Source organism: Cyprinodon tularosa, unplaced genomic scaffold (genome assembly GCF_016077235.1).
Source record: "Cyprinodon tularosa strain WSP-4 unplaced genomic scaffold, ASM1607723v1 ctg352, whole genome shotgun sequence".
NCBI lineage: Eukaryota > Metazoa > Chordata > Actinopteri > Cyprinodontiformes > Cyprinodontidae > Cyprinodon > Cyprinodon tularosa.
The window spans coordinates 500,423-518,920 of NW_024039066.1; the positions used below are offsets into that span (position 1 = coordinate 500,423).

Below are 18,498 nucleotides of genomic sequence, written 5' to 3' on the forward strand. Positions count from 1 at the left end.
GAATGCTTTGATATGGTGAGAATGTTTGTTGAATCTCATATCAGTTTAGATGTATTATTAGACCAGATAACTATTTTCTTACTTCAGTCCAGTTCCTTTATTCTGAGCTAAAAAAATAAATGCAAAAGCAAAGAGATGAGCTGCTGGAGGAACCAGGAGAGAAATCAGAGGAATGAGGAGCAGCAGGGAAGCAAACTGTGTTTAGCCAGTTTAAGAACAGCATTTATTATAATCAAGCTCCGCCTACTGAAAAAGCAAACTTTACTCTGATTAACCAACTCAAATCCTCTTTGTTTAGACAAACTGCTTTTTTAGTCCAGCTGTTCCACCAACATTTCTATGTACAACATTTCTTAGTTCTTTACACTGAATGCAGTTAGTTCTGTTTTTAAAGTGAGAACCTGCAGATGGAAACCAGCAATAACCAACTCTGGTACATCTTGTTTTAAGGTTCTCCACACTGAGAGTAGTGTATAAACAGTGTGGTCCTGTTTCTCTGACTGTGACTAACTGGATGTGCTCTCTTCATCCTCTGACATGGGAGCTGGCTCGGAGCTCGTCTGCCTGGCTGTGTGTTTCCTGGACGGGGCCGCCTGTGGAGCTGGTTGACAGTTGCCTTTTGTATCTATGCTTCTTTTTCTACGTCTGCTTCTGTCTCCTTGAACCCCAGTGGGCCTCAGCAGATGGCCGCTCACACTGAGCCTGGTTCTGCTGGAGGTTTCTTCCTGTTCAAAGGGAGTTTTTCCTCTCCACTGTCGCTACAAGCATGCTTAGTGTGAGGGATTGCTGAAGAGTCAATGAGTCGATGCAATCAGCTGGTTTTCCTTAGATAGAAAACTTTGAATCAATCTGACTGGATGATCTGGTTGATCTGTGAGATGAGATGAGATACTTGCTTTCCAAGTTCTCCCCATCGGATGCGAATCCACTTCCTGTCTTCATGAAGACCCACAGGTCCTCACATATAGACCAATCATCTTCTAGCTCCTCTACATCACGGCACATGCAGCCGTTCACTCGCTGACCGAAGCCATCCTCTGGTCACCATAAAACATGGAGGCGTCGTCCTTTAAGCTCCCAGACACCAAAGGGGATTTTCTGGGTTTGGAATGAAGACGGGACGCATGGCGCTCTATGTACAGATTTATTCTAAGAAAATCAGGGTTATTTACAGGCAGAACGGAGAAGCTGGATCCTCGGCTCACTTCTTGGACACCTTGGCTTGTTTGTTCTTAGGGGGCGCCCACTTCAGACACACGGTGTCCACTGCAAACAGGAAACAGAAGGAAGGTTGAGTCAAACGGCGAGGAGGCTGCTGGCGGCGACGCATTCGGCGCTCACCTGTGATTGGTGGTTTCTTGTACTGGGCACTCTTCAGGTGTTCCTCCACCAGTTTGGGAGTGACGCAGATGACGTGCTGACCCTTCCAGTATTTCACCATGTTGAGGGACTGCAGCGTGCTGATGATGTCACTCTGGGTGATGCTGGTCATCTGACTAAAAACAAAACCAAGGCTGCTGTAAAGCATCAACCATTGCTGTAAAGCAAAGCTCTGTTTACATCTTCAAGCTTTCAGTCAGATTCTGTCCTGAGAAGAAATCCCAGATGGAAACCATTTTAAACATCAAAATAATAACGATGGTTCTCAGAGAACCTGCAGATGTGACAATCTGAGCCATGGATCCGGAAACGATGACAGATGAAAGCAGAGATGATTGTTTTAGTCGTGCTGCACTGCGACACGCAGGCTTTAAGCTAACCATGCCTTCAAAATTTGCTAATCCAGCCTTCCCCAGACCGCCATCTTGAATTCCCCTTCTACTTAGGTAATCTGGTGCCAAGCTCAAATCGCATAAATAGCGAGTCGCATCCTATTGATCATGGGTGACGCAGTGGAAGGGGGCGCCGTTATGGATGGAATGTCTAATATCCCTCCAGATGATTCCACTGACGGAGGAAGCACCTTGCTCTGTTTGCTAACAGCTTAGCTTCAAACTTGGGAAAGTTTCTAACAACTACAGGATTATTTTGGAGGTTATTTTGTTCTTTGGGACGATTCTGTCCGTTAGCGATGATTTAAGGAGGCGTTTCGTTTGCAAACTGTATAGATATTGTGTCGAAGTCTATCACTGAATACTGACACCTGCTGGACATTTAAATTCACTGCAGGCAGTCTCTTTCACAGACGGACACCGATTAGATGACCTATAACAGGCATCCCCAAACTCAGTCCTCGAAGGCCGCTGTCCTGCAGATTTTAGAGGTTTCCCTGCTTTAGCGCAGCTGATTATGATGATTGCAGTAGACCAAAAGCCTGTTAATCAACTATCAATTAAAATCAGCTGTGCTGGAGCACAGAAACCTCTAAAACCTGCAGGACAGCGGCTCTCGAGGACCGAGTTTGGGGATGCCTGACCTATAACATGATTTAAGCTATAATGTATTATTTATACTTTGAATTGAAAATATGTTTGATATTTTTAGACGCAATAAATAAATGTGAACATACAACGTGAAAATGTGAATACGGATGTTTTTGGACTAGAATTTATTTATTTACATTTTTCCAACATAACCAATAAGGAGTTTGTGAATTTGGGGAAAATGAACAGAGGAGAAAAGGGAGAACCACAGAGAAAATCTCCTGCTGATGACTCGGTTACTGGATGCAGGACTAGAGGAATCTGCTGTAAACAGGAGGAGATGTTGCTGAGAAAGAGTCCAAAATGGGAAACCTTCATCTGCTTCAGGTTGGCCATCAGAAGCAGCTCCTCATGAAAGCTGAAATCCTCTGGGCCCTGGATGGCCCCCAGGCAACTCTAGGACACCCCCGCCCCAGAGTTCCCAAGTACCAACCTGAGGTCTTTGATGGACAGCGTTCCCCTGAAGTCCCTCAGGATCTCCAGCAGAACCCAGGACCAGTAGCTCCTGTAGCTCAGCTTCCCCAGATCGGACAGAGGCTTCTCTGGAGAGCCCACCGTGTTCTCCAGCTTGGACAGCTCGTAACCTGAGGACAGCAGAGACAAGAAGAGCAGCCATCATGTCAGGTTCTGCAATGACAAGGTTCCCTGCTTTCAAACGGGTCCAAACTAACAGAACTGAGCCTGAAATCAGAATGATGGAGGTCTGCGGTGGCGGTGGACCCCGGCAGTAACAGGTTTGGGTTGCCCCTCTGAAGGAGACCTATGCTGGAACATGACCTATGGAGCAACTACCATGAGGCGGAGCGTGGCTGGGCCGTCATGGAGGCCAAACCAGGCTCTGGGAGGAGGTCAGACAGACTGTTGTTCTGGCAAACACCTCTAGAGGGGTTAGCTTTGCTAACCCTGTTTATGATGGGAGGGGGGAGCTGCTGACCCTGAAGAGGACATGGTTGGACGGTGAAAGGAAGACTTAATCCAGCTAACGCCTCCCTCTGAGGAGTTCCAGGCACGTCCCCCCAGGAGGACGACCAGGACACCATGGAGGGACTCACATGTCAAACAAGCATCTATGACCTCATCCTGCTTATTTTCACTACTGTCGGAGTGAATCCCCTCCAGGTGTGGACATAAAAAGGCCTCTGGAGGTCAGAGGTCCTGCTGTGACCCCCGAGGTGGGGTCTGAGGGGGCCTAGGCCTCCACAGATGGCTTCTTGTGTCATTCAGAAAATGTTCAGATGTCCTGAAAGCAGGACTCACCAGATGTTTTCTGGTTTTAATGAAGACTAAGTTTCAGAAATAAGCATTCACATGAAAAACAAGTTTTATTTCTGATCTTCACTCAAACACGTCCTTGTTTTACTCACTGAAGGCGATGAGGAACTTTCCGTATCCGCGGCGTTGGTACGGCGGCAGCGTGAGAATACACGCCACATTGTTCCCATCTGGAGACTCTTTTTCCTGCAAAGCATCAGAGCAGAAAGGAAGCAGGTTGAAACAACAAACTGGACCCGTTTCAGAATCCAGGTCAGAACCCAGAACAAGTTCTGGCTTAAATCCCAGCGTGATCGGAAAGGCTGCGTTCTTTACGGCAGACCTAGGAGAGCCGTGCTCTTTCAGGAGTCGATCCATCGGACATATTAGGCAACATTTCTCAGATATCTGTAGGTTTCCAGGCTGAGTTGGAAGCAAACATGGCGTCTCATTCACCAAGATCACATGATGTGTTCAGGTTCTTCTTCCAACTTCTAGTCAGTACGCCTCAAATCTGCTGTTTTTCACATGAAGCCACCAACCAAAGGATTTGCTGTTAAATTTCATTAAATTCTTCCATATTTCATCAGGAACTGGTGCCTGAAAGGATTGTTAATCATTAGCAGTATAAAATCATCCATTTCGTAATCATCAGTCTTTAAGTTTCAGATTCTAAAGAAAGAAAGGCTTCAGGCTGTTGAACATCCAGGAGTTAAAGTAGACCCCCCACGTAGCTGTCCTCCAGCAGTGCCTGAGCATCCAGGCGATTGGGTAACTGTACGCAGAAAGCGTAGTCGTGGATCTCTGCCCACTGGTCACCACCAACCCGTTCACGTTTCTAACCGGTTTTCCCCACTCAGTGACACACCCACTGAGAAGCCCACTCTGGTGATTGGCAGCTCCATAGTCAGAAACGTGGCATTAGAGATAGGGGTGGGTATTGCCAAAGAAGTCACGATGCGATTCTATCACGATGCATCACGATACTTGAATTATTGCGATGCATTGCAATATTTTCTCCTCCATGTTTTGTTTTTGAATGACTCGGCGCAGTATCCCACGGCCGGAAATGCTTGTGACACAAGGCAGCGTGCGTCAACACATTTGCAGCAACATTTACTGGACTGGAAGTTGTATTACACTTGTTTTTGGCTGATGTTCGCCAACCATTCATGCAATTTTATTTATTCATTTTTAAAATTAATAATCGATACTTGGCGTCAAGAATCGATGCAGTAGATCACGAAAATTAGAATCACGATGCATCATCATGACGATTATTTTGCACAACCCTAATTAGAGACACCAGGGACCATAGTCAAATGTTTGCCGGGGGCCAGAACGGGCGACATCACATCCTACCTGAAACTACTGGCTAAGGATAAGGTTAAATACAGTAAGATTGTTATTCACGCTGGTGGTAATGACACCCGGTTACGCCGATCGGAGGTCACTAAAATTAGTGTTGCTTCGGTGTGTAAGTTTGCCAAAACAATGTGGGACTCTGTAATTTTCTCTGGTCCCCTCCCTGATCTGACCAGTGATGACATGTTTAGCCGCATGTCGTCATCCAACCGCTGGTCGTCTAGGTGGTGTCCTGAAAACAATGTGGGCTACATTAATAATTGGCAATCCTTTTGGGGAAAGCCTGGTCTGATTCGGAGAGACGGCATCCACCCCACTTTGGATGGTGCAGCTCTTCTTTCTAGGAATCTGGCCACATTTATTAGTCCTCCAGAACCCTGACCCCCCAGGGTGTGTAGGGGTCTTAACCCCACACTGCTGTGGATGCTGCCGGGATCGAACTGGGTACTTACAGCCTTCTCCTAACCACTAGACCAACACATCTCCCACTGGTGGTGGGTCCGTGGTCCATGCATGGTTCTGCTTCAGCAGGTCTGGGATGGACTCACCTTGGAGAAGTAGCCGACGATGTGCGCCCCCTGCTTGTTGACCTCAGTCAGGATGTAGAAGATGAAGGGCTCCACGTCGAAGTAGAGAGTTTTATGGTCCAGGAAGAGCTTGGCCAGCAGACAGAGGTTCTGACAGTAGATCTGCACACAGTCCAAACATGGTCTCTGCTCTCTCTGAGCTGCACAGAGGCAGACGCTGCTGAGCTCACCACCTACCTTATGATCCCGGCCGTCCACCTCATAGACGGAGATGTTGCTCCTCCTGTAGATCTCCTTCCCTGGAGGCTGCCTCCACTGGCAGTGAGACTGAGGAGCAGAGGGATCAGAGCATCAGCAAGACCAGCTGTCAGGTTGGGAGCAGCGCCACCTGCTGCAGGACTCACCAGGTGGTATCTGAACGTCTTCTCATACTTCATGTATTTCAGGCAGTACTCGCAGATCCACAGCTTGGGCTGCTTGCCGTAGTCCTCTGGGAACGGCGAGAAGTACCAGGCGTCGATCTCAAAGTTCCCGATCTGGATTTTATCCACGTATTTCACTTTGGTGATCTGTGGAGCAGAAACAGCTGTGAGAAGATGGCTGCCGCAGACACATCAGCTAGAGAGAACCACGCACCGCCTCATGCTCCTTCTCCAGCGCCGCCGTCGTCGGGTCCATCTCCGCGTATGTCTGTTAGCAGGAGAGCAACGTCCATCAGACCAAATTTAAATGCAGGCGGTTCTGCAAACAACCCCTCCCACCTTCTGCACGTGGTTGATCTCATCATGCTTCCTCTTCTGGTTGCGCGTGATCTTCCTCTCAGGCTGGTCGCCCAGGTCTCCCACTCCTCCCATCTCAGAGCTCTTCCTCACCGCATCCTTCACCGTCTTGGTAAGCGCCAGGCGGGACTTGCCCACCCATTCGTCCAGGCGGCGGTTAACTGCAGGCAGACACAGCAGCAGCACTAAGTCCTCCTGCAGGACGGCGGCCAGCAGACGGACCAGCAGCTCTATACTCACATCCCACATAGTGAACGTAGAACTCCTCTCTGCCCTCCTGCTCGTTCAGGCGAGACTGAATCACCTCCGCCATGTCTGCAACATCCAACAGGTTTACATTAGAAACAAGCAGCGATTTCAGCAGCAGGAGTAAAACCGCGCCGCGTCAGCTGGACACGTCTGCAGGGACACATTTGGTGGGTTTTAGCCTCCACTCCTCTAGGCGCTGCGTTTCTATGTCTAACAACAGATCCACTGAGCAGCAGCTGCAACATCTGGAGACAATGCGTGCTTTGATTCATAAATACCACCACCATCCGCTGATCGTGCTGCTCTGCACAGATCTGTCTGCTTAGCTCCAAATGTTGCAGCGTAGCGGGGCGGAGAGACACGATGCGTAGCATGAGCCTAGCTTAAAGGAATAGTACACCCAAAACATGATTAGCCTTCATTTTCTACTCACTCCCATGCTGAACAACACTCTGGAGTACTTTTTTGATATCTCAAATGCATCTGGAGATCTGGGAGGCTTCTTGCTGTCTGCTGACATTCAAATAATGGAGGTGCCCAACGCCCGAGGCAGAAAGGTCCATAAAAGTCCACAAAAAACGTGTCAATATTCCTCCATACTGCTCTTCCAATGTATTCCAAGTTTCCTGAGTGGGTAGCATCCAGAATTTACTCGAAACGAAGTCATTTAGAATGTTTTTAGAGCATAAACAGTAGTGTATAGGATTCCCTGAAAGCGCGCACATGCACGCTCACGATTCTACGGAAGCCGGCAGACCAAACCAGCGCATTCAGCTCGGCAAAGAACTCATGCTCTTCCTCAACACTGAAGTCCTCAGACATTTTTCTTTCGTTGTTTCTTTCTTTGCACAGGTAAACAGCACATTTCTTCTTCTACGCTTGCATTATTGGCAGAGCAGACTCTGAATGCGCACTTTCATCTGGTTTGGTCTGCCGGCTTCCGTAGCGTCGTGAACGCGCATGTGCGCGCTTTCAGGAAATCCTATACACTACTGTTTATGCTCTAAAAACATTCTAAATGACTTCGTTTCGAGTAAATTCTGGATGCTACCCACTCAGGACACTTGGAATACATTGGACGAGCAGTATGGAGGAATATTGTAACGTTTTTTGTGGACTTTTATGGACCTTTCTGCCTCGGGCGCCATAGACCTCCATTATTTGAATGTCAGCAGACAGCAAGAAGCCTCCCAGATCTCCAGATGCATTTGAGATATCAAAAAAGTACTCCAGAGTGTTGTTCACCATGGGGGTGAGTAGAAAATGAAGGCTAATCATGTTTTGGGTGTACTATTCCTTTAAGATGCTGCTGGAGCGCTCCAAGGCTACATCCACAGGAAGCAGAATAATGCATCAGCACAGATTAACAGAGCTGTAACTTATTTCGATGAAGAGAAGGCTCAGTGATGTCATCAAACAGGAAACGCCTGAAGAAAAATGATTGTTTCTGAAATGTTAATAAACTCCATAGTTGGTCTGGATGCCGACTCTTTGCTCTGATCCTGGAGGATCTGCAGCAGGTGATTAACATCGTTCCTCCAGGATGCTTCAATAAATCATCTTTTCTTCAGAAAAATTCACGGAGCAGCAGATCAAAGTCTGTAATCAGAAAACGTCATTTTGGGCCCAGAGACATTTTATTCACCAATCCGCCGTTTGATTTACAATATAAACAAGTGGCAGCCTGCTGAGCATAGAGCTATGAATCCAGAGTCCCACTCCCACAGCCTGACACTCTGGGTCCCTGAGCCAGACCTTTAGCCCCCCACTGGGGGGGAGGGGTTAAATACAGAGAGGGAATTTGTTGCTCTGACATCATGCCAGCAGAATGATGTTAATTAATCGGTTTAATCGATTATTGAAATAATCAACTAATTTATTAATTAATCTAGAGACTGTAAAACACGCCTTTAACTGACAGAGAGGAATTACAACACAAAAGTTAAAAATATATATCAACATTTTACATTTGAGATTAAAAACCATTTTCCGTGCTCTATAATCCAGAAATCTTCAAGTAAAAATTTTTAGCTTCACCAGTTAAATTTTCAAAAAAGAATTTTTTTAAGATCAGATCATTAAATGAAAAAAATTATTGACAGATTAATAGATAATGGTAATCGTCAGCTGCAGCACCAATTTATTTATGCATTTATTTAATTTCTCAATAACAAAAGGAGTCCAAATATTGAAAGCATAGAAAAGAACCTGGCCTGGTATTTATAATTAAATTGTGTTTTTTCATTAAATGTAAACTTTATATTTCTGAGACACTAGATTTATGTTTTAATTTTCTGCCATAATCTTCAAATGTATAAAGATCAAAGGCTTTCCATTTCTATCTTTGATCTAGCCTGATAAACCAGACTAAACCTGAGATTAAATGTGTAATCTAGTCTGGACCCGATGAATGAGACATTGGAAGATTGTTGCTGAGATCAACCAAACCACGTCTGTTCCTATTGGCCAACGCTCTGACCAATGAGAGCAGCTGACTGTGACGCAGGAAGCGCCATAGGAAGCTGGTGGGGGGGTGGAAACAAACAGCCTGTCGGTAAAACGGCGAAAACGTCGTTCTTTTAAACGAACGAGCGTAGAGCCGCTTCCTGATCACGTTTCAACGAAAGTCTGATCCTTCCAGATTCCAAAGCTGCGTCAAACCAGATCTGTTCAACCGCTGTCGCCATCTTCCTGGTTGAACTTCTCCAGCGTCGCGCAGCTTTGTCGTCACGCCCTCAAAACCCCGCCCACTTTGCATCCAGACATTCAAAACACATCTCTGTGTTGTGATTGGCCCGCCAGTTCCAGGGCCTGGGGCATTGATGGAGGCTAGACCAATCATGATCCTGGCCGCTGGTGGGCGGGGCTAATTTACCAGACTAACTTTGAGACATTTTCTGGAAAAAGGAGCAAAAAGCAGCTGAGAAGCTTCCAGAAATGTTCTGATCATTGAGATCCGGATCCATTAAACCCACCAGAACCTTCAGAACCAGCAGAACCTTCAGAACCAGCAGTCTGGTTCTGGCTAACCCTAACCCATCAGAACCATCAGAACCAACAGTCTAGTTCTGGCTAACCCTAACCCATCAGAACCAGCAGAACCAACAGTCTAGTTCTGGCTAACCCTAACCCATCAGAACCAGCAGTCTGGTTCTGGCTAACCCTAACCCATCAGAACCAGCAGTCTGGTTCTGGCTAACCCTAACCCATCAGAGGTGGAAGCTGCGAACCGGAAGCTAACTTCAGTGATGTAAACAATCGGTGCTTTAATAAAAACATCATTTGATAATTTACCGACCAAAATATCTTGTTTCAAATAAGCTTAGATTTCAAAGCGTCTGTTAATAATGAGATAAACGCAGATTGTTTCGGTTATTAATGAGTTAAAATGCTAAAATGTCTCGGCTGTAATCGTTAATTCAATATTAGATCTTTTTGTGGTAAAACTATAGATCAACATGAACTAGATCAGAGACAGAGCAGTTAAACGATGTTTTTACTCACGCCATGTTTTATCCGTTCTTTGACACAAATAAGTTTCTCCTATTTCCACCGACACTTCTTGCTCCCTGCCGATCCCGATGTCGCTCCCTCCATCCGGGGTGAGCTGATTACTTGAGCCCCCGGCTTCTCTGGGCCTGCCCAGGCCCTCCGCTTCGTCCTCCTCCCCGCCGCTTCCGTTAGAGGAGCAGGCTATGGGGACACTGCTGTCCAGGTCTCCCCGCTCGCTCTCGGTCCGACTCGAGTCCAAGTCCACGTCCATGTTGAGCTCGGAGTCCTTAGTGGAACAGAAACTCTTGTGAAAAGCGTTCCCGCCAGTCATCTCTGGACGCCTTTAAACTCGCAAACAGCGACTCTTCTTCTTTGTGAGGTTCAATGGCGGAAGGAAAACAACGTGATGCTCTTTACCGCCACCTACCGGTAAGGCCTGTGAAAAAAAGCTATTTTATTTACCTGCTGCAGTGGTGGCTGGCCAGTAGAGGGCGCCATGGCTCCGTCTCACCCACCCAATGACCCTGATAAAAAAATAAAATATTTTTTTTGTAATTTAATTTAAATTATTATGTAAAATATTTTGAAATATATTAATAAATATGTTTAGATTTTTTTTATTGAAAATACTTTATAAAAAAACAAATATACAGATATTACAAACAAACAAAATATACAGAAGGTCAATAGACAGGTGCTGTAAAATAAAATACATACAAAAAACGAAATACATTATTAATTGGAAAATTTCTCATAAATATCCATGGAAGTATGTCTCTGTTTCAAATGAATTAAAGTAAGAATTTCATCCACTCTTTGAATTGGTGCAACAAAACATCTGAAGTTGGCGGACCTTTTGGAATATTTGTTTATACGTTTATAAACAAATATTGTTTATATGAATTTAGCTTAGAAAATGATTAGGTATGTGAAAAAAGTACCATTAGTGTCTCCATGGGCAAATTACAGTATTACACTCCTATAGTCAATTACAGTCTATGTTTTCAGTTTACACATTATATTTTGTCCAAGAAGAGTCCAAAGATTAATAGAGTAGATACAGGGATAGAATAAATTGTATAAGGATTCTGGTTCCATATTTTAAAAACTGCATTTATCTTCAATATCTGAGAATATCGAAAAATATAAATTTGTTGAATATATAGAGAGCAGAATTTTGATATGAATCTCCTCTATCTTATTGGAGATAATAGTTATGGCTCAACTTGAGGATGGCAGTGCAAATCAGGATAGTGACCTACAAAAGATACACAGCAAACAAACAAAAGGAAAACCATGCACCAAACCATGAGCACCACCACCCGGAAGGAAGTCCACAAACTGTAGTTAAAAGCCTTCAACTGATCCAAAATGCTGCAGCCAGAGTTCTGATGAAAATGAAAAAGAGAGATCATATCTCTCCTATCCTGGCTTCTCTTCATTGGCTTCCTGTTAAATCCAGAATAGAATTTAAAATCCTCCTTCTCACATATAAAGCCTTAAATGGCCAAGCTCCATATGATATCAGAGATCTGATTGTTCCTTATGTTCCTAACAGAGCACTTCACTCTCAATCTGCAGGTTTACTAGTGGTTCCTAGAATTTCTAAAAGTAGAATGGGAGGCAGATCTTTTAGTTATCAGGCTCCTCTCCTGTGGAACCAACTACCAGTTTTAGTCCGTGAGGCAGACACCCTGTCTACTTTTAAGGCTAGGCTTAAAACTTTCCTTTTTGATAAAGCTTCTAGTTAGAGTGGCTCAGGTTATCCTGAGCTATCTCTATAGTTCTGCTGCTATAGGCTTAGACTGCTGGAGGACATAGGGACCCCTTTTTCATCATTCTGCTTCATTCTATCTCTATTCTCCCACTCTGCAGAATCTATTAGTTCAATCTCTAACGTTCTGCTCTCTCTGCTTTTTCTCATAGTAGCTTCATCTGGTCTGTTCCTGTTTGGCTGTGACTCCATCCTGGAGAGAAATATCAGCTGTGCTGCTGCCATCAACACCTTTGTTTCTAGATGTTGGAGCTTGGCCTGTTTTCCAGTGTAGTCCTGTTTCTCTGACTGTGACTAACTGGATGTGCTCTCTTCATCCTCTGACATGGGAGCTGGCTCGGAGCTCGTCTGCCTGGCTGTGTGTTTCCTGGACGGGGCCGACTTTTTACAGCTGCTTTTTGTATCTCTGTGGCACAGGAGAGGTATATTAATGAACAATAAAAAACAAGCTGCGGTGAATGTGAGCAGAGCTATAAAAGAGCCTGTAAAAGTAAAAATTATTTATTTAAAAGAATAAATTCACTAAAAAAGCGAAAATGCAGCAGAGTTAATGGATGAGTCTGTTTAACACTAGAAATCCCAAAGATATGAGAATTTTCTTCAGCCTCCAATCTTCCCCAATGCACCATTAGAGCTGTCATTGGACAACCATTTCACCCGCTTCAGTTTTAGCTCAAGTCTCTCTCTTTGAGAGTATTTTACCTGAGAGCAAGGGGGAAATCATATTTGTAATTAAATATAACTAGATCTACGTCATTAGTGTCGCCAACACCACAATGATTTCAGCAGAGCCACCAGCGCAGCGAACAGACGATAACTGATCTGTACAATGATGCATGAGCTGGAACGCTGTAGAAAGCAACAATATTTATACAATAATGACCATTATTTATTTGGGGGGAAATATAACTCCTCCACTGCAGACATGCAGACAGCAACGTAAGACTGCAGTAAAGTTGGCAATAAATTCACAGATTCTGCATTTTTGATTAATAACTCGTCAGCAGATGATTTATTCTACAAAACAGACACCTCTCCACAACCAGAGCAATGCAGACAGTGAGCTACAACCGTAGTTTCCTAAAAGCGAGTCTCCTGTCGCGCTGGGAGAATTACATTGGACCCTATGGGGAGCTCGCTGCTCCACAAATGCTCCGTCTGCAAGTTGCAAAATAATCAGAGAGAAATATTCAAAAGCGTCACCAAGGAGAGGTGGATTATTATCACATTTATTAATATAATACTTTTCTGAGGAATTTCCAAAAGCCTAAATAAATGGCACCTCTATTCTATAATTAGAATAAGTATAAAATGAGCAATGATTAAACTATAGATCACTGTACTGCCTTCAAACTTGTAACCTCATCAAGTTCACAGTACAACTCTTACTTTTGGAAGATAGGCCAAACTTTATTTTTGGAGATTTTTTCTTTTTTATTATAAGCATATAATAGCCAATAATTACACTATAGATTGTTGTAATGCCTCCAAACATAGATAACCTCATCTAGTTCAGACTACAACTCTTACTTTGGGAAAATGTGCTAAACTCTATTTTTTTTTTTAGATTTTTTCATTGTTATTCTAAGCAGGCCAGGTGTGCAATCTCTGCAACAGGAACCACAGCATTGAGGGTTGTGTTCACTGCACAAAGTATACCTGTCACACATGCAGGAAGGACTCACCTTGTCTTAGTGGTTTAATTCTTATTTTGTTGTGTTTTCTGGTTATTTTCAGTTTTCTAGGTTTTTATTGGTTGCCCCCTGCTGCCCTCTTGTGTTCACCTTTTTCCGTAGCTCCTTTTTTTGTTCTGCTCTATGCGCACCTGTACCCAGTCTGCTCATTAGTTCTCTCTTTGTCTCAGTCTCCCTTAAATACCCTCTCTGCTCAGTTCACAGGTTTTCTTCCTTTTATGGTTTGATCATGAATATTTAGATAAGCTGTGCTCTGATTGGTTGGTTTACAACGAGCCAAGCTGCTGAGCAAAGACGCATCATAGCAACAAGCACTCACTCACTGAAACATCGTTGATTTGGTAGGGGGACCAGACGTCCTCTTTTTCCTGGACATGTCCTACTTTTCAGACCAAAAAAAATGTGGTCAGTCGCTCCGCCCCCGGCTGGCAGCTTAGCAACAGAATCAACCTTCCAGCTGCGGTTGCAATGGCCTGGGTTTGTGGGAACAGCCCCTGGTTTCTATAAAATAAGTTTATCAAATCCAGCTTTTAACTTTCCAAGATTTTGAAAGCTGTCTTTGATAAAATGCTTCGAGCAAATGAAAAGCTGAGCATCAAACTCTGCAGGGATCTCCTGATAAATAGAAATAATCTATGCCTGTCGAGTTTTCTGATCGTTGGGGAGACTCTTAAAATGTTCCCTTTTCTCCGGTCAGCCTGGAACGCTGCATTTCCTCCCGTGGTTCTGGCTCATCAATAGAGAAACTGCCTGATTTGTGATTCTTGTAGAAGTTTACCCAACTTTAGGCTGAACAGCTAAACTGCTGTCTTCCATCGACCTCTATTCATGTTCTTGGCCCAGTGAACCAGTGAGCTGGTCTGGATGTCAATTTTGGGGCGTGACAAAAGTAAAGGACCAGAACCAAATAAGGCAACATCCCCGAGTTTATGACAACTCTGTGCTTCATTGGATTCGCCCGTTTTATGGTGGAAGATTAGAATTGTGAGATGTGCAGAGAAAGGAGGTGTTGATGGAGTTTGAACTTCTCTGTACGTCCATTTCACCCACTAAACTATCGTCATTCATCTATGACAATAGAAACTCAGTTTGCATTCTATGACCCCTTTAAACCAGTCCAGTGCAGGATAACGAATGGCCACAAGGTGGCGTTTGTGGTGCCAAAAATAAGGAGCAAAGAACAAAACCCTGCAAAGTTCTTAAGACTGTATTTACTTTTCTAGAAGTTCTCTTTACTTTGTTGTTCACACTCTTAATTGTGTGAAAGTTAAATTGTGATAAATCCCTCGTTTGTTTTTCTCTACAAACTTGGTTAGTTTTGCTGATGTTGCTTAACCAATAAAAACATCCATCGCCTATAAAGTTCTCATCTAATCTGAAGTCCAGAGCTGCTGGTCTGAGGAACACAAACTCAGCTTCTCCACACATTTAAGATCTTCCTCCCTCCAGGTTCATTTACTCTACAGACTCTCCCAGTTAGAGCATCATTTAGTCTGATGGAGACAGAACTGGTGAGTTCAGACGCCAGTGGGGCCGCCTGTCACAGGTGTGCTGTGCTCAGGGAGGAGGAGCAGGTAAGAGGTGCTGGGCATGGCCTTAAACTGGCCGAGGCGTGTCTGCAGACCTGCTGCAGGTTATTATTGCTAAACCAGGTCAGTTGACTTTAACTCGCAGCAATGGCTCTCTACAAGGTGGTTTGTGTGGCTGCTCTGCTGACTCTGCTGACCCAAGGTAAGAATCCCACCTGTCCGGTTCCTTCACTCACTTCATGCTGCATTTACTCCAAGATGAGGATAAAACGAGAGAAAAGGTCAAACCTCAGAACATAAGCAGCTATTAGTCATTAAAGGTTTTAAGGTTACTTCAGGAAACCTGCTGAACTTATTTGCTAACCTGAACTTCCCAAAACTATCATCTTGCTCAGAAATAACTTAGCTGCTAGAAAAACATGAGTGGACATGATACAAAATCCAGATTTTTAGGAAAAACAGGATTTTTGCGTAAAATAAATAATCGTTTGCTGGAAATTATCAGGAATAAGATCAACTGGAAATTAAATACCTAAATGGAAAGTTTTTAAATGTTCAAATTGTAAAAGATTCAACTTGTGGTGATATGATTCGAATGTTCTTTTATATATTTTTCATCTTGAATTGAAGTGTTTAACTCATTTATTAGGATCGGAACCTGTTGTTTTTACGGCTTTATAAATAAAGATTTAAATCTCTGCATTAAAACTAACCTTTAAACAAAGAGAAGGTTTTTGAAAAGGTGATTAGTTCAGTCTAAATGATGCTTTTAGGATGCGTGTTCTCCATAATGTCATGTTTGACATTTATCGGTCATTCATGAAACCAAACAAAAAGCTTTCGGGTGAACATTTGCCACCATGACTCCCAGTTATGACGGTTTCAGGAGAGACTCCTGACTTCACAGCTATTTCTATGAGCTACAGTCTTTGAATAAACGTCAAACCATTTGAGTTGTCAGAAAATATCCTGAATTGTTTGGCTGGATGAAGTGATGATAAGAAAGTCACCGGTGAAGAAAGCAGGAACATTCCTGTAGCTTTAGTCAGAATAAAATAAAAGAAATTATTGTTCTAAAATAAGACGATGGGAGGAGCGGCGGTTAGAGAGCGTCAGCTCTGCTTCGACGACACAATCAACATCCAAATTAAGTTTCCTTTATAAAGGTTTGAATGAAAAATAAAGTCAATTAAAGGATCAAATCCAAACTAATTCTATGAAAAAAAAATTGACATTAAGAATATTAGTCACAGTTATAAATAATCCTAATTCCTCTATTTCTTCTTCTGAATAAAGAATCAGTAAAAATTTTCATCTGTTTATTTTAATCTGAGCTAATTATCAGTGATCTTAACAAGAATTAAAAAGGTTCAGATGAGTGAGACTAACATCTATTAACAGACAACTGCACAATATTTAAGCATAAAGTTCTTCATTTTTAGGTTTTATCAGCCATTAGCTATAAATATAGAAACTTCAGAGGGATTTAGATAAAGCAGAAGAGGAGTAACAGCCAATAAATGTATACATGGATGAATATTTCAGCTCCAGAAGATTTCAAGGCTTCATCTACTAAACTTATCGAATGCTTCTTGGAAAAAGATCCAGATTACAGAGAAAGACAGCAGCACTTTATTGCTGAAATCAAATCCTCGTGAACCTTTGATTCCTGATTCCCAGGCTGCATTAAACACGGAGTCACTATTTATAGAAGATATCAAACAGACAAGTTTGTTTACTCATGATTATTAAGTCCAGCTTTATTGATCCACTCTATTAAATGTTCTGATGTTAAATTAGAAATATGCTACGTTGTGGGGACCGAGTGGATCTTCCTTTGAAGGGAAAATAAAAGTGAGCCCAGAATAAAATACAGAAAAAAGAAAAACGGCCTGTAATGAAACTTCCTCTCAAACGAAGCCCTTCAAACGCCCCAGAGGCTGAACGGGCCATGCGCCCCCTACAGAGCAGGCAGCCGATCATCTGCAGCATTAAACTATGAGCATCATTTAGTTCACATTTTAAAAGATTCTATCTTGCAGAGATGGAAGACGAAGCTGTGATGGACGTCCTACCTCTGCTCCAGCGTTATTTCCCATAAACTGTTTCAAATCTGGTTTTGCTACATTTTATGGCTGCTGTTGTGACATCATCATTGTTTGGAAGGATTGTACCTGCTGTTCCAGCATGATGAAGCAGTAAAAGCTGCCAGGCTGGTTTCAGTCAATGGTTCTTCAGTTCTCCACAGCAGGATGACTGCTGCTCTGAAACATAAAACAAAGATTCAACTAAATGATTTGAATCGCATCCATTTCCTGAACTGATCCAGTTCTTCTGTTTTCTTCTTTCAGATTCGGCTTCACAGCTGTCAGGTAGGAAAATGCTTCCATGGGGGAAACTAACCTGCTGCTTTGCTTTCTGTCATAGTTTCTAGAAGTGCATTTAATATTAAAGCATTTTATAAAATATATTTATAAAATATATTTGCATTAAAGACTGAAGTGAAACAATCCAGTTTATTTCTATGCTCCAGTGTTCATAACTAGTCACCTCAGGTCTATTCATAGATCCAGATCAATGGCAGTTAGTGGCTGAATAACATTGTTCCTCACTTTAGAAAATGTTCTTCCAATGACCTTATCTCCTGACGTTTGTTTACACATCACAGATCTAACCTACTTCCACCGTCTGTGGAATAAGTCAGGTCTGCAGAGAGTAGCAGAATCCTGGCAATGCTTTTCTATCTAACAGGAGTCATTACTGCATTACTGGCAGATGAACAGGAATTCAGCAGATTTAGCAGATTTTACTGAAGAAGTGAATTCATGTCCATTTCCCTGCAGACTGTGGTCGGCCACAGCTGAACACCAGGATTGTTGGAGGACAGGCAGCTCCTGCTGGCAGCTGGCCCTGGCAGGTCAGTCTGCACAGATCGTCTCACTTCTGTGGAGGATCCCTGATTAACAACCAATGGGTTCTGACTGCGGCTCACTGCGTCCCAACGTAAGTCCCAGCAGGATCCGGTCTGAGGCCTTGATGATGGAAAGCTCTGGTTCCACACAGACCGTTGATTTTAGAGACGGAACCACGGCTTCTTCATTGATCCCATAGATTCTAACTGTTTAGTAGAAATAGGATTCCTTATCAGGCCGATGGTCTGGAAATGGTCAGAGGAGCAGAGGTGAAGCATGTTGGGTTAGAAAGGCGGTGCTGACAGCTACGACCAGCCGAGGTCTCATTCCTGGATAATTCACACTCATTCGCCCACATCACCTATTGGCAGAGATGGGAAGTAACGAAGTACAAATACTTCGTTACTGTACTCAAGTAGATTTTTCTGATATTTTTACTTTACTACTTATTTTTATCGCGACTTTTTACTTCTACTCCTTACATTTTTACACAAATATCTGTA

The 18,498-nt window shown here is 43.4% G+C and overlaps 2 protein-coding genes across 2 annotated transcripts in view; one reads left to right on the forward strand and one right to left on the reverse strand.

Moving 5' to 3' along the window:
• Positions 1 to 1,130: 1,130 nt before the first annotated feature.
• Positions 1,131 to 10,480, reverse strand: kat8 (K(lysine) acetyltransferase 8). The gene is made up of 11 exons (XM_038295218.1): positions 10,099 to 10,480; positions 6,586 to 6,660; positions 6,328 to 6,506; positions 6,203 to 6,256; positions 5,971 to 6,135; positions 5,804 to 5,893; positions 5,588 to 5,728; positions 3,788 to 3,881; positions 2,857 to 3,007; positions 1,342 to 1,496; positions 1,131 to 1,266 (listed from the first exon to the last, which is right to left on the reverse strand). The coding sequence occupies exons 1-11, from the start codon at positions 10,415 to 10,417 to the stop codon at positions 1,202 to 1,204; spliced, it is 1,488 nt and encodes a 495-aa protein (XP_038151146.1). The 5' UTR covers positions 10,418 to 10,480; the 3' UTR covers positions 1,131 to 1,201.
• A 4,658-nt stretch (positions 10,481 to 15,138) lies between these two features.
• The window catches only part of LOC119789989, a 53,181-nt gene continuing 49,821 nt past the window's right edge, over positions 15,139 to 18,498 (forward strand). Inside the window, exons 1-3 of the mRNA XM_038295270.1 lie at positions 15,139 to 15,285; positions 17,435 to 17,455; positions 17,927 to 18,086. Coding sequence (XP_038151198.1) covers positions 15,231 to 15,285; positions 17,435 to 17,455; positions 17,927 to 18,086 — 236 coding nt within the window. The 5' untranslated portion in view covers positions 15,139 to 15,230. The remainder of the gene's footprint in view (positions 15,286 to 17,434; positions 17,456 to 17,926; positions 18,087 to 18,498) is intronic.